This window comes from Salpingoeca rosetta (assembly GCF_000188695.1).
Source record: "Salpingoeca rosetta unplaced genomic scaffold supercont1.6, whole genome shotgun sequence".
NCBI classification, from domain to species: Eukaryota; class Choanoflagellata; order Craspedida; family Salpingoecidae; genus Salpingoeca; species Salpingoeca rosetta.
The window spans coordinates 238,374-248,373 of NW_004754928.1; the positions used below are offsets into that span (position 1 = coordinate 238,374).

Consider the following 10,000-nt stretch of genomic DNA (forward strand, 5'->3'; position numbering starts at 1 on the left):
CGGATGGACACGTGAGCACGTGCTCATTCACCGTCGATGACGTCAAAGCAAAGGACAAACTTGGACTTCGCGGCGTGACTCTCACCACCGTCTCAACCGTACGCAATCCCAACACATGCACATTGTCTAACTTTGTATGTGTGTGTGTGTGTGTGTTTGCGTCACTCGCACTTGCTGACTGCCCTCCTCTGCCCCCTTACTCATCACGTGCACTGCAACCATTCCTCTCCCCCCCCCCTCCCTTTTCCCCTTGATTCTACTGTGCAGTTGTTCCAAGTAACCGCTGTTGCGTGCAGCCCGAGTGGATATCACTTTGCTGCCGTTCGCCAGCAGTACCGCAACCCGCTATCCATCCATGTACGCACGACAGCTGTTGCTTCATGCATATGCGCGCCTGCTTGTCAGATTGTTTTGTTGTCGGACGTATGTGTTTACTCTTCTTCATTCACACACGCACATTCACACACACACACACTCACTCACACACACTCACTCACACACTCACATACACACACACTTTCACACACTCACACACTCACACACATATACACACACTCACACACCCCCTCACACACGCACACATGCACACACACAAACAAACGCGTGCGTGCAGCCATCCGCGCTGTTTCCAGAAGAGTACGCTGCCCCCGTACAGGAAATTCACCCGAGCTTGCGTCAGGCGGAGGACTCGGAGGACAGCGATGAGGAGCCGGAGGACCACGCTGCACCGAATTTAGAACGCGATTATCGCCGGCAGCAGCGGCGGCAGCGCAGAGAGGCGGAGCGAGCAGAACAGCAGCAACGCCAGCAACAGGAGGAAGAGGAACAGAGACGCCGTGGGTTTGCCGTGGGCGCCGGTGTAAGCGTTGCCCCTGCAACCGTTGCTGGTCGAAGGCATCGTGGTGGTGGTGGTGGTGGTGGTGGTGGTGCTGATGAGGATGAGGTGAACTTCTGGCAGCCGTATCAGGAGCCAGCGGGCTCGGACTGGCAGACGACAGCGCAGCTGCACCACGATTGGCACTGGGCTGCGCTCACAGGCACCGTGCACACCGCCGCACCCAATGCAGTGGCGAGCACACGGCAACTGTACACCATGTGTTGCGTGCTCGCCGACACGGCCGGCAGCTGGCAGACACACGCGCGTGCAAATCGAGTGGAGGCATTGGCGAAGAGGACGCCAGGCGGTATTGCCGCTCGCGCGCTGGCATGGATTGAACGGACGCTGGTGGCTGCTGGTCGTTGTGGTGTGAACACTGACGGTACAGCAAATGTTGGTCAGAGACAAGCTAGTGCGCCATCAGCATCATCATCATCATCAGCAGCAGCAGTATCATCATCATCGTCATCACCATCGTCATTGTACAGCTCGGTGGCGCCTGGTGCCGGTGGGGCCGTGCTTGCATGCATGGACACGGCGTTCCTCGCGCATCCAGACGTGTTTTCTTTCTTCAGCTTGCACAGTCCCGAGTGCAGTGACAGTGGTAGCATGCACCGCACCATGTCTGCGCTCACGTCGCTCCGGGCTGACATCATCATCCTGGCACCACATCAGCCGCTGCCGGCAAAGAGCCGCAACGCTGCTGCTGCTGGTGCTGGCGTTGAGAAGGGCAGGGACGCTGTTGCTGGTGGTGGCGAAGCCTGTGACATGATGGGCGGTCAGCATGGGAAGAATGAGAAGGTGTTTGCTGCATCTGTTGCCCACAGCAGCATTCTCAGCAGTCGCCCAGAGGCAACGGCCATCCTCGACACGCTCGCAGACACCGCTGCACAGTCAGTTATTGTTGTGTGTGTGTATGTCTGTGTGTGTGTGTGTGTGTGTCTGTCTGTCTGTCTGTCTGTCTGTCTGTCTGTCTATCTGTCTGTATCGGGACATGGATGTATATGGCTTTGTCTGTACCGCTATCACTCTGTCTCTGTCCGGGATTTTGTCTCTATGTCTGTGTGTCTGTGGTTGCTGACTTCTCTTCATTCACCCGCTTTGCTCATCTTTATGTGCTTTATGATGGTACGTCGCCGCGTGTTTGGCGTGCAGATTTGACGTGGCAGGACGGACGGTGACATTGTTTGTGGTCAACGCGTTCACCCATACGCACGTGCGCTCAGTCCTGCGGCTCCTGTACACGGGGCGCATTGACGAGGTGCTGTCCTCCGTGCGTGAGCTGACGCAATCGGGCCTAAACGCCGCATTTCGCACCCGTCCATCGCGCCCTGCATCACACACGTGTTCCTTTGCCTTCTTCTCGTCGTCCACCACAGCTGCGCCTGAACACACCACCACCACCACCACCACCACCACCACCACCACCACGACTCGTGGTGGGGATGGCGATGCTGGCGGTGTTGCGCACGAAACACATGGTGATGGCGGTGAGACCAAGACCTCGTCGTCGGCGACTATTGCGAAGACGACAATGCGAGAGAAGAACAGCGCTGCTGGTGAGGCCAACACGGCTGCTGATCGCACTCCACATGGTGACACTGGTGTGCACGAAGGTGGTGATGATGATGTGGATGATGATGCAGCCAGTGTGGACACCACCATCGCCAGCATCAGCGACGCAGACGACCACGATGACGACGTTGGTGCAGATGGTGATCTTGATGGGTCACAGGATGGGTCACAGGATGGGTCACAGGATGGGTCACAGGATGGGTCGACGCCGCCAGCTGTGATGAGTGCGCTTGACGCGCGCATTCAGGCTATGCTGGACAACCCTGAAGAGGCGCTCGCAGACGCACTGACGCCAACACCATCTGGTGTTGCCCCCGCACCCGGTGACGGTGGAAGCGGTGATGGAAGCGGTGACGCGACGACAACAGCAGCACAGCGTGTGGTGGTGCAGGAGGAGGGGGATGGTGTTGATGAGTTTGAGCTCATGTATGGCGACGATGATGATGACGACGACGACGATGATGACGAGAATGAGGACGAGGATGAGAATGAGGATGCGGAAGGTGTGGCGAAGGTTGGAAGCGGAGCCGCGCAGGAGCAAACACAACCAGACGAAGACCACACAAAGACAGAGGATGAGCAGCAGCAACGAGATGAACAGCAACAGCAGCAGCAGCAGCAGCAGCACGAGGGTGCATCTGCCACGGATGCAACGACCCATGAAGCCGCCGAACCAAGCACAACAGCAACAGAAGCAACAGCAGCAGGAGCGCTGCGTGCGCGTGTGCTGTTACCACGTGCGTTCGCCGCCACTCACGACATCTCTCTCCCCGAACTGGTGGACGTCCTCTGCAACGTGGGTCAGTTTGAGATGGCAGAGGAGATTATTGCCCGTGCGCGTGCATATGCATGTGATGGGCTGCGTGGTCAGCTTGCAACCAAGGCGACGTGGTTTGTGAACGCCATGCTGGCGCGTGTGAAGGCGCACCGCCAGCAGTACCGCCGCGTGTACCGCCATGTGCCAAAGCGGAACGAACTGAAGCGCCTGCTGGAGACGCATGCGCACCACGATGATGATGATGACAACAACAACAACAACAACAACAACAACAACAACAACAACAACAACAATAAGAATAACAACAGCGGCACTGGCAACAATGATGCTGCTGGTTCCCGTGGTGGCGAGGACGATGGCGACGACCACAGCAGCGATGAAGCGAGACAGCGAGCACTGGAACGACACGCCGTGCTGTTTGACGCTGCTGTGCACGCTGTTCTGTGCAGCGAACGCAACACCGTTACTGCTGATGACGACGATGACGACGATGAAAGCAACGGCGGGATGGAGACTCGTGCTGTCACCAGTGCCAGTTATGGGAGCAAAGGGAAGAAAGGCAGGAAACAGGGCAAGGGTAGCAAGAAACAACACCAACAACACCAGCGGCAGAAACAACACCAGCGGCAGCGCAAAAAACACGACAGACACGGCAGCCGTGAGTACGCTGCTGCTGCTGATGATGATGAGGAGGAAGGCGATGAGATGACAGAGGTTGTCACCTTCCTGTTGAGCGGGAACGAGTTCATCCACACTCACGCCGTGGGGAACTGCGACGTTGCTGTGTGCTGCGGCAATACACGCTTCATGCTGCCCAGCTCGGTGCTCGCTGCCTCATCGCCGTATTTCGGGGCCATGTTTTCCCATCGCTGGAACGATGATCCAGTGCAACGCGCGGCCATCGACGAAGCGCAGCACGTGGCGACCAGTCTTGCTGCTCGTGGTGGCGGTGGTACTGCTGATCATAGTGGTGGTGATGGTGGTGGTGGTGATCATCATCGTCGTGGCAAGGGCCGTCGACGAAACCACAGCAGCAGCAGCAGCAAGAGCAGGAGCAGGACAGCAAGCTGTCGTGGTGCTGATGCGATGCCTAATGGTGGTGGTGGTGGTGGTCACAACACAACCAGTGCCGGCAGCCACGGTGATGGAGGCGATGATACGAAGGAGGGTGAGACAAAGGCACGGAGGGCACAGCAGGAAAGGGATGTGGGCGTGTGGGGTGTTGGTGAGTGGTGCAATGACGCTGACGCTGACGTGGTGGATGCGGCGTTTGTGGAGGAGGTGATGGAAGTGGAGGTTGAGCTTTCACCGGTGCTGTGGGAGCAGTGCCACCGTTCCATCTTCCATCAGCAGCTCAGTGTTGATGACCTGCGTCCAAATCAACTCAAGGACCTCATTGGTGAGGCGATAACGCATGCATTGTTGTTGTTGTTCTTGCTGTTTGTCTGAACGTGTGTCTGTTGTTGCTGTTGGTGTTCTTGTTGTTCTTGTTGTTCCTGCTGTTGCTGCCGCTTGCTACTCTGCCTACCCACGCTGCACTCCGTTCTTTCCTCCTCTTCTTCCTCATCGCGTGCTCACGTGCGTTGCCGCTTGTGTGCTTCCAAGTGTTTGCGGATTACGTAATGCTGGAGGACGTGCACGCGGCGGCACAGGAGGCGCTGGCATCGCAGATTGCGTCACACAACGTGGTGTCGTTCATTGAATTTGCGGACACCTTCAACGCAACACACCTCTACTACGCGTGCGCGCACGTCATTGTCCGCAACCTGGAGCTGCTGCTGTGTCAACGCGCCCTCAGCAAGCTCGCCGAGGTGAGAATCACTTGAGAAGGTGTTTGCGTGTGATGGTGTGTGTGTGTGTGATGGTGTTTGCGTGTGTTGGTGTGTCTGTGTGATGGTGTGTGTCTGTGTCTGTGTGTCTGTGTGATGGTGTGTGTGTGTCTGTGTGACCATGTGCTTGTGCCTTCTTCACTGCCAACGCCTCACCTCTCCACCTCCACTCCAACGCGCACTGCCCCCACAGCACATTGTCACTGATGTCACGCGCGTGTATACTGCGAGTCTTCCGCGCCGGCCACTCGTCCTCGCTTCTCCAACGCCGGCCACGGACTATGATGCAGGTCTGCGTCATTTGTGTGTGTGTGTGTGTGTGTTTGTGTGTGCCTGCGTGTATCGTTGTGTGTGTGTGTGTGTGTGTTTGTGTGTGCCTGCGTGTATCGTTTTGTGTGTGTGTGTGTGTGTGTGTGTGTGTGTGTGTGTGTGTGTGTGTGTGTGTGTGTGTGTGTGTGTGTGTGTCTTTGGTACGTGCCTGCCCGTATTGGTCTGCTCACATTCGACGCTGTTCTGCTCGTGGCCTCGCTTCGTGCTGCTCCAAGACTTGCTGCACCTCATTCCATACCGGACGGTGGATCCGCGGACCGGCGCCACTGACGACAAAGGAGAGGATGAAGCCCCGCCCATTTGGAGGGCAGATGTGTCCAATGGAACGAGCGGCGGCGATGGTGGTGGAGGTGGTGGTGGTCGTGAGAACGGTGAACAGGCCATGCCCACTCTCTCACGCGAACAACTTGCAGGTGAGATGAACAGATGGGCGTGCTTTTACTTGCGTGCGTGTGTGTGTGTGTGTGTGTGTGTGTGTGTGTGTGTGTGTGTGTGTGTGTGTGTGTGTGTGTGTGTGTGTGTGTGTGTGTGTGTGTGTGTGTGTGTGTGTTGAAGGTGTTCTCTCTTTGTGCGCCTGTTTCAACCACTGCACTGTCCACCACCACACGCCCAAACACACACACAAACCCCAAACCACCCACCGCCAGCGCTGCCGCGGCGTGAGCAAGTGCTGGTACAGTTGATGGGCATGGGCTTTTCCCGCGCGGCGGCGAACTGGGCCATTGAACGCCACGGCCTCACAGAAGCAGGTGTTGCTCGTGGTCATTCGTCATTGTGCTGGCTGTGATTCGTGCTGGCTGTGGTTCGTGCTGGCTGTGGCTGTGGTTTTGCTACTGATTGTGGTGACTCTCTTAATTCCAAGATCTTGGACGAGCTGATTGCAGTGTACACGTGGGATTCACAGAGCACCACGCCCATACCCCTGTTGCCTTTGACCTCACATGCACAACACACATTCTTGTGCGTGTGTGTGTGTTCAGGGGTACTTCGAGCTGTACAGACGCTAGTGACGAGGCCAGAGGTGGAGGAAATGTTTGGAGGTAAGATCATTGGCGCGCACAGCATGCAAAGGCCGATTGCACTTGCATCAACACACGCGTGTGCGCATGCACATGCACATCCACACAGCAACTCATCGAAATCGCTTTCGTTTGTGTGCTTGTATGGCGTCCTTGTGTGTGTGTGTGTGTGTGTGTGTGTGTGTGTGTGTGTGTGTGTGTGTGTGTGTGTGTGTGTGTGTGTGTGTGTGTGTGTGTGTGTGTGTGTGTGTGTGACCAGGACGCCGCGGGAGTGAAGCAGAGGGTAAGAAAGCAAAGAAGAAGAAGAAGAAGAAGAAGAAGTTGTCACAGCAGCCGCAGCAACAACAGCAGCATGAGGGCGAAGAGGCGGCAGCTGCAGCGACACAACCGGACCAACAACAGCAACAAGTTGGAAGTGGTGATGGTGAGCAGTGCGTGGAGGGATCGAAGCAGCAACGGGACGCGGGCGCGTTTCCATCACTCTCTGAATCGTCACTGGTTACCGCAGTGAGCAAACGGCACAAGCGCAAGGCCAAGCAACAACAACAACAACAACAACAACAACAACAACAACAACAACACACGTGGGTGAGCACTTCAGCAAGTGCAGTGAAACGCACGCAAACGTCGCCGGCCACGCTGCAGCCCCCCTCCAAGCAAACACCAGCCATGCCGCCGCCACCAACACATGCCGCCGCCACCACGCCGACAACCGTTGATTCGAACCAGCCCTCAAAAGCAGCAAGTGCGTCCAGCAAGCCAGCGAGTCTACTGGACATTATGGCCGAGGAAGAGAAGCACGTGCGTGAGAAGGAGAAGAAGAAGAAAGCCGAACAGCGGCGGCGGCAGCAGGAGGCGGAGAAGAGAAGAAAGGAACAGGTGGTGACACGACCTCTGTCGCTCGCTGACAAGTTGGCAGGACGAAGAATGGCCACCAATGCTGCCTCATCATCATCATCATCATCATCGCCTCCCCCATCTTCGTCGTCATCATCGTCACTGCCGTTGACTGCTGGTGCTGTGTCGCGCTCGTCCTCAGCGCCGTCCGCGTGGACAGCGGCGAAAGCACCGGACACACGCACACGTGCGCAACGCAGGAAGGCAGCGGCGACGCACGCGACAACACCACCGCCTCACTTTTCAGGCACGAAACCTCAGTGGGCATCGACACCAACACCAACATCAGCATCCACAGTTTTGGCTTCAGCGCAGCGTGTGGGACCGCCATCACCATCACCATCGTCGTCGTCATCGGCGTGGGCTGAAGCCATTGCTGCGCGCCCAACACCGCACGTGCCACTGCACAGCTCCTTCCACGACCTGGAGTTGGAGGCCACGCTTGAGCGGGAGTATGCCCAGCCGAGCGCGGGCGGGAAGGGCAAGCTGAAGGGCAAGGCCAAGACGAAGCAGAAGTCGCGTGGCGGGCGGCAGCGAACGGTGAGTGGTGACGCATCCAACCTGTTCACGGGAAAATCGGCAGCTTCATCCACTGCCGTGTCCTCTTCATTGTCGTCGTCGTCGTCACCACCACCACCGTCGTCGTTGCCGTCGCGGTGGTCGAGTGGTGGCGCGTCCCATCACGCCCCCGTGACGTCGCCAGCAACAGCGACAGCAACAGCGACAGTAGGTGTTGGCCTTGGATCGTCACCGCTTTCTGCCATGGCCAGTGCACCTAAAGCAACGCCACCGTCGTCATCATCGTCCCCGAGTGTGAAGGCGGGCGCGTTGTCATCGGGCGTTTCGTCCGGTGGTCTTGGCGGCGGTGTGAAGAGTGCGTGGAAATCCACAACGGAGAAGAGTCTTCAGAAAGCGATGCAGGCCGCTGTTGAGGGCGGACAGACGCCCGGACAATTTCTCCGGGAACTTGAGGCGGAGCGCGCACGTGTGCAGCGGCGGCGGCAGCGGGCGATGCAGTGCATTGCAATTGAGGAGGCAGCCATGCGTGACTTGGAGGACATGTACAACGACGGCAACGACTACGATGAACTCGTCACCATCTCCCGCGTCGCAAAGCTCGTGTGACGCTGCTTGTCGGTGGTGTGTGTGTGTGTGTGTGTGTGTGTGTGTGTGTGTGTGTGTGTGTGTGTGTGTGTGTGTGTGTGTGTGTGTGTGTGTGTGTGTTCGCTTGTTTGTTTGCTTGTTTGTTGTTTGTTGTTTGTTTGTGTGTTCGTTTGTTTGTTTGTTTGTCTCTGTGTGTCTGTATCTCTCTGCCTGTGCGTGTACGTGTGTGAAGGCAACACTGGCCCAGCACATGAAAGCAATCTATTGTGTGTTGGAGTCTCAACTCTTCCGGGCATTTGAGTAATGTGCAATACATAGAACCAGGTTGGCGTTTGGCGCGAGAACTTGAAAGCGAAAACACAACAAGCAAGCATCGGAGGAATCCTCGCACTACATGGACACAAAGCAGAACACAAACAAACAAACAGGTACATAAGCATAAGCAGCAACGCTAGGCAACGCGACGCAACGCAACGCAACGCAACGCAAATATCCGCAACACCACATCAGCAGTCGGGGCGGATGACGAGGAGGGAGGCTGAGTTGGATGGCATGCCGTAGATGTCACCGTTTGGCGCGCGCACCGCGTCCGTCCACAAACCGATTCCTGATGCTCCAGTGTCGAGGGTGGTCGTGTCGGTGGTGTTGGTGGCAGGGTCGATGATGAGAACAGAGGTTGCGGACAGTGGGACGGCGTAGATGCGGTTGTCGCGGCCGAGGACGGCCCCGCCCCACTTGCTGGTCATGGTACCGAGCCCGGTGATGGTGGTCAAATCCAACGTGTGTGTGGCGGGATCGATGATGAGCACCTCTGGCGCCCCAAATGGCGTGCAGTAGATGAGTCCGTTGGGCGCGAGCACGCCCCCCATCCACTTGAGAGCGCTTGAACTGTCCCTGTCGGCCATAGATATGACCGCGGTGGTGTTGTTTATCGGGTCAATGACAAGCACAGCGTCTGCATCATAAGGGGGCGCATAAATGAGCCCGTTGGGGGCAGCCACGCCCCCAAACCACTTCCCGCTCACGGCAGCCACCATGCTGGTGGTGTTGGTTGTGTTGGTGCTGGGGTCGATGATGAGAACGGAAGAGGATATGTAAGGGATGCCGAAGATGCGGCCGTCATCGGCCAACACACCGCGCGCCCATTTGGGGGTGTCATCTCTGAGGCCGGCGATGGTGGTGACGTCTGCGGTGTTTGTGGCAGGGTCAATGATGAGCACGGACCCCGCAAAGAACGGGATGCCGTAGATGAGGCCGTTGTTGGCGAGCACGCCCCCTTGCCACTTGAAATCTGTGCTCGGCAGATTGGTCATTGTGGTGGTGTCCATGGTGTTTGTGCTGGGATCGAGAATAAGGATGGCAGTTTCTGACGATGGAATGCCATAGATGAGCCCGTTGTTGGCCAGCACGCCACCGCTCCATCTTGAAGTCGTGCCAGGAGCCGTTGCCAGGGTGGCAACGGTTGGCATGCTCATCCTGCAAAGGGTTGACTGCGTGGTGGACAGGGCGGCAGAGAGGTGTCCCAGCATTTGTTGCTGCGACTGGATGACATCTTGCTGAGCGCTCACGGTTGCGAAGAGCTGGCCGACGT

At 57.3% G+C, this 10,000-nt stretch overlaps 2 protein-coding genes across 2 annotated transcripts in view; one reads left to right on the forward strand and one right to left on the reverse strand.

Moving 5' to 3' along the window:
* The window catches only part of PTSG_02617 (uncharacterized protein), a gene marked incomplete at both ends in the record, with an annotated part of 13,611 nt that extends 5,181 nt beyond the window's left edge, over positions 1-8,430 (forward strand). The window contains 10 exons of the mRNA XM_004996057.1: positions 1-98; positions 268-357; positions 614-1,770; positions 2,033-4,629; positions 4,836-5,041; positions 5,253-5,349; positions 5,605-5,802; positions 6,037-6,138; positions 6,370-6,429; positions 6,668-8,430. The exon at positions 1-98 is cut by the window's left edge and continues 31 nt beyond it. Of these exons, the coding sequence (XP_004996114.1) occupies positions 1-98; positions 268-357; positions 614-1,770; positions 2,033-4,629; positions 4,836-5,041; positions 5,253-5,349; positions 5,605-5,802; positions 6,037-6,138; positions 6,370-6,429; positions 6,668-8,430 (6,368 nt within the window). The remainder of the gene's footprint in view (positions 99-267; positions 358-613; positions 1,771-2,032; positions 4,630-4,835; positions 5,042-5,252; positions 5,350-5,604; positions 5,803-6,036; positions 6,139-6,369; positions 6,430-6,667) is intronic.
* Positions 8,431-8,656: 226 nt separating this feature from the next.
* Positions 8,657-10,000, reverse strand: part of PTSG_02618 (uncharacterized protein) — a 1,676-nt gene continuing 332 nt past the window's right edge. Inside the window, exon 1 of the mRNA XM_004996058.1 lies at positions 8,657-10,000. This exon is cut by the window's right edge and continues 332 nt beyond it. Coding sequence (XP_004996115.1) covers positions 8,916-10,000 — 1,085 coding nt within the window. The 3' untranslated portion in view covers positions 8,657-8,915.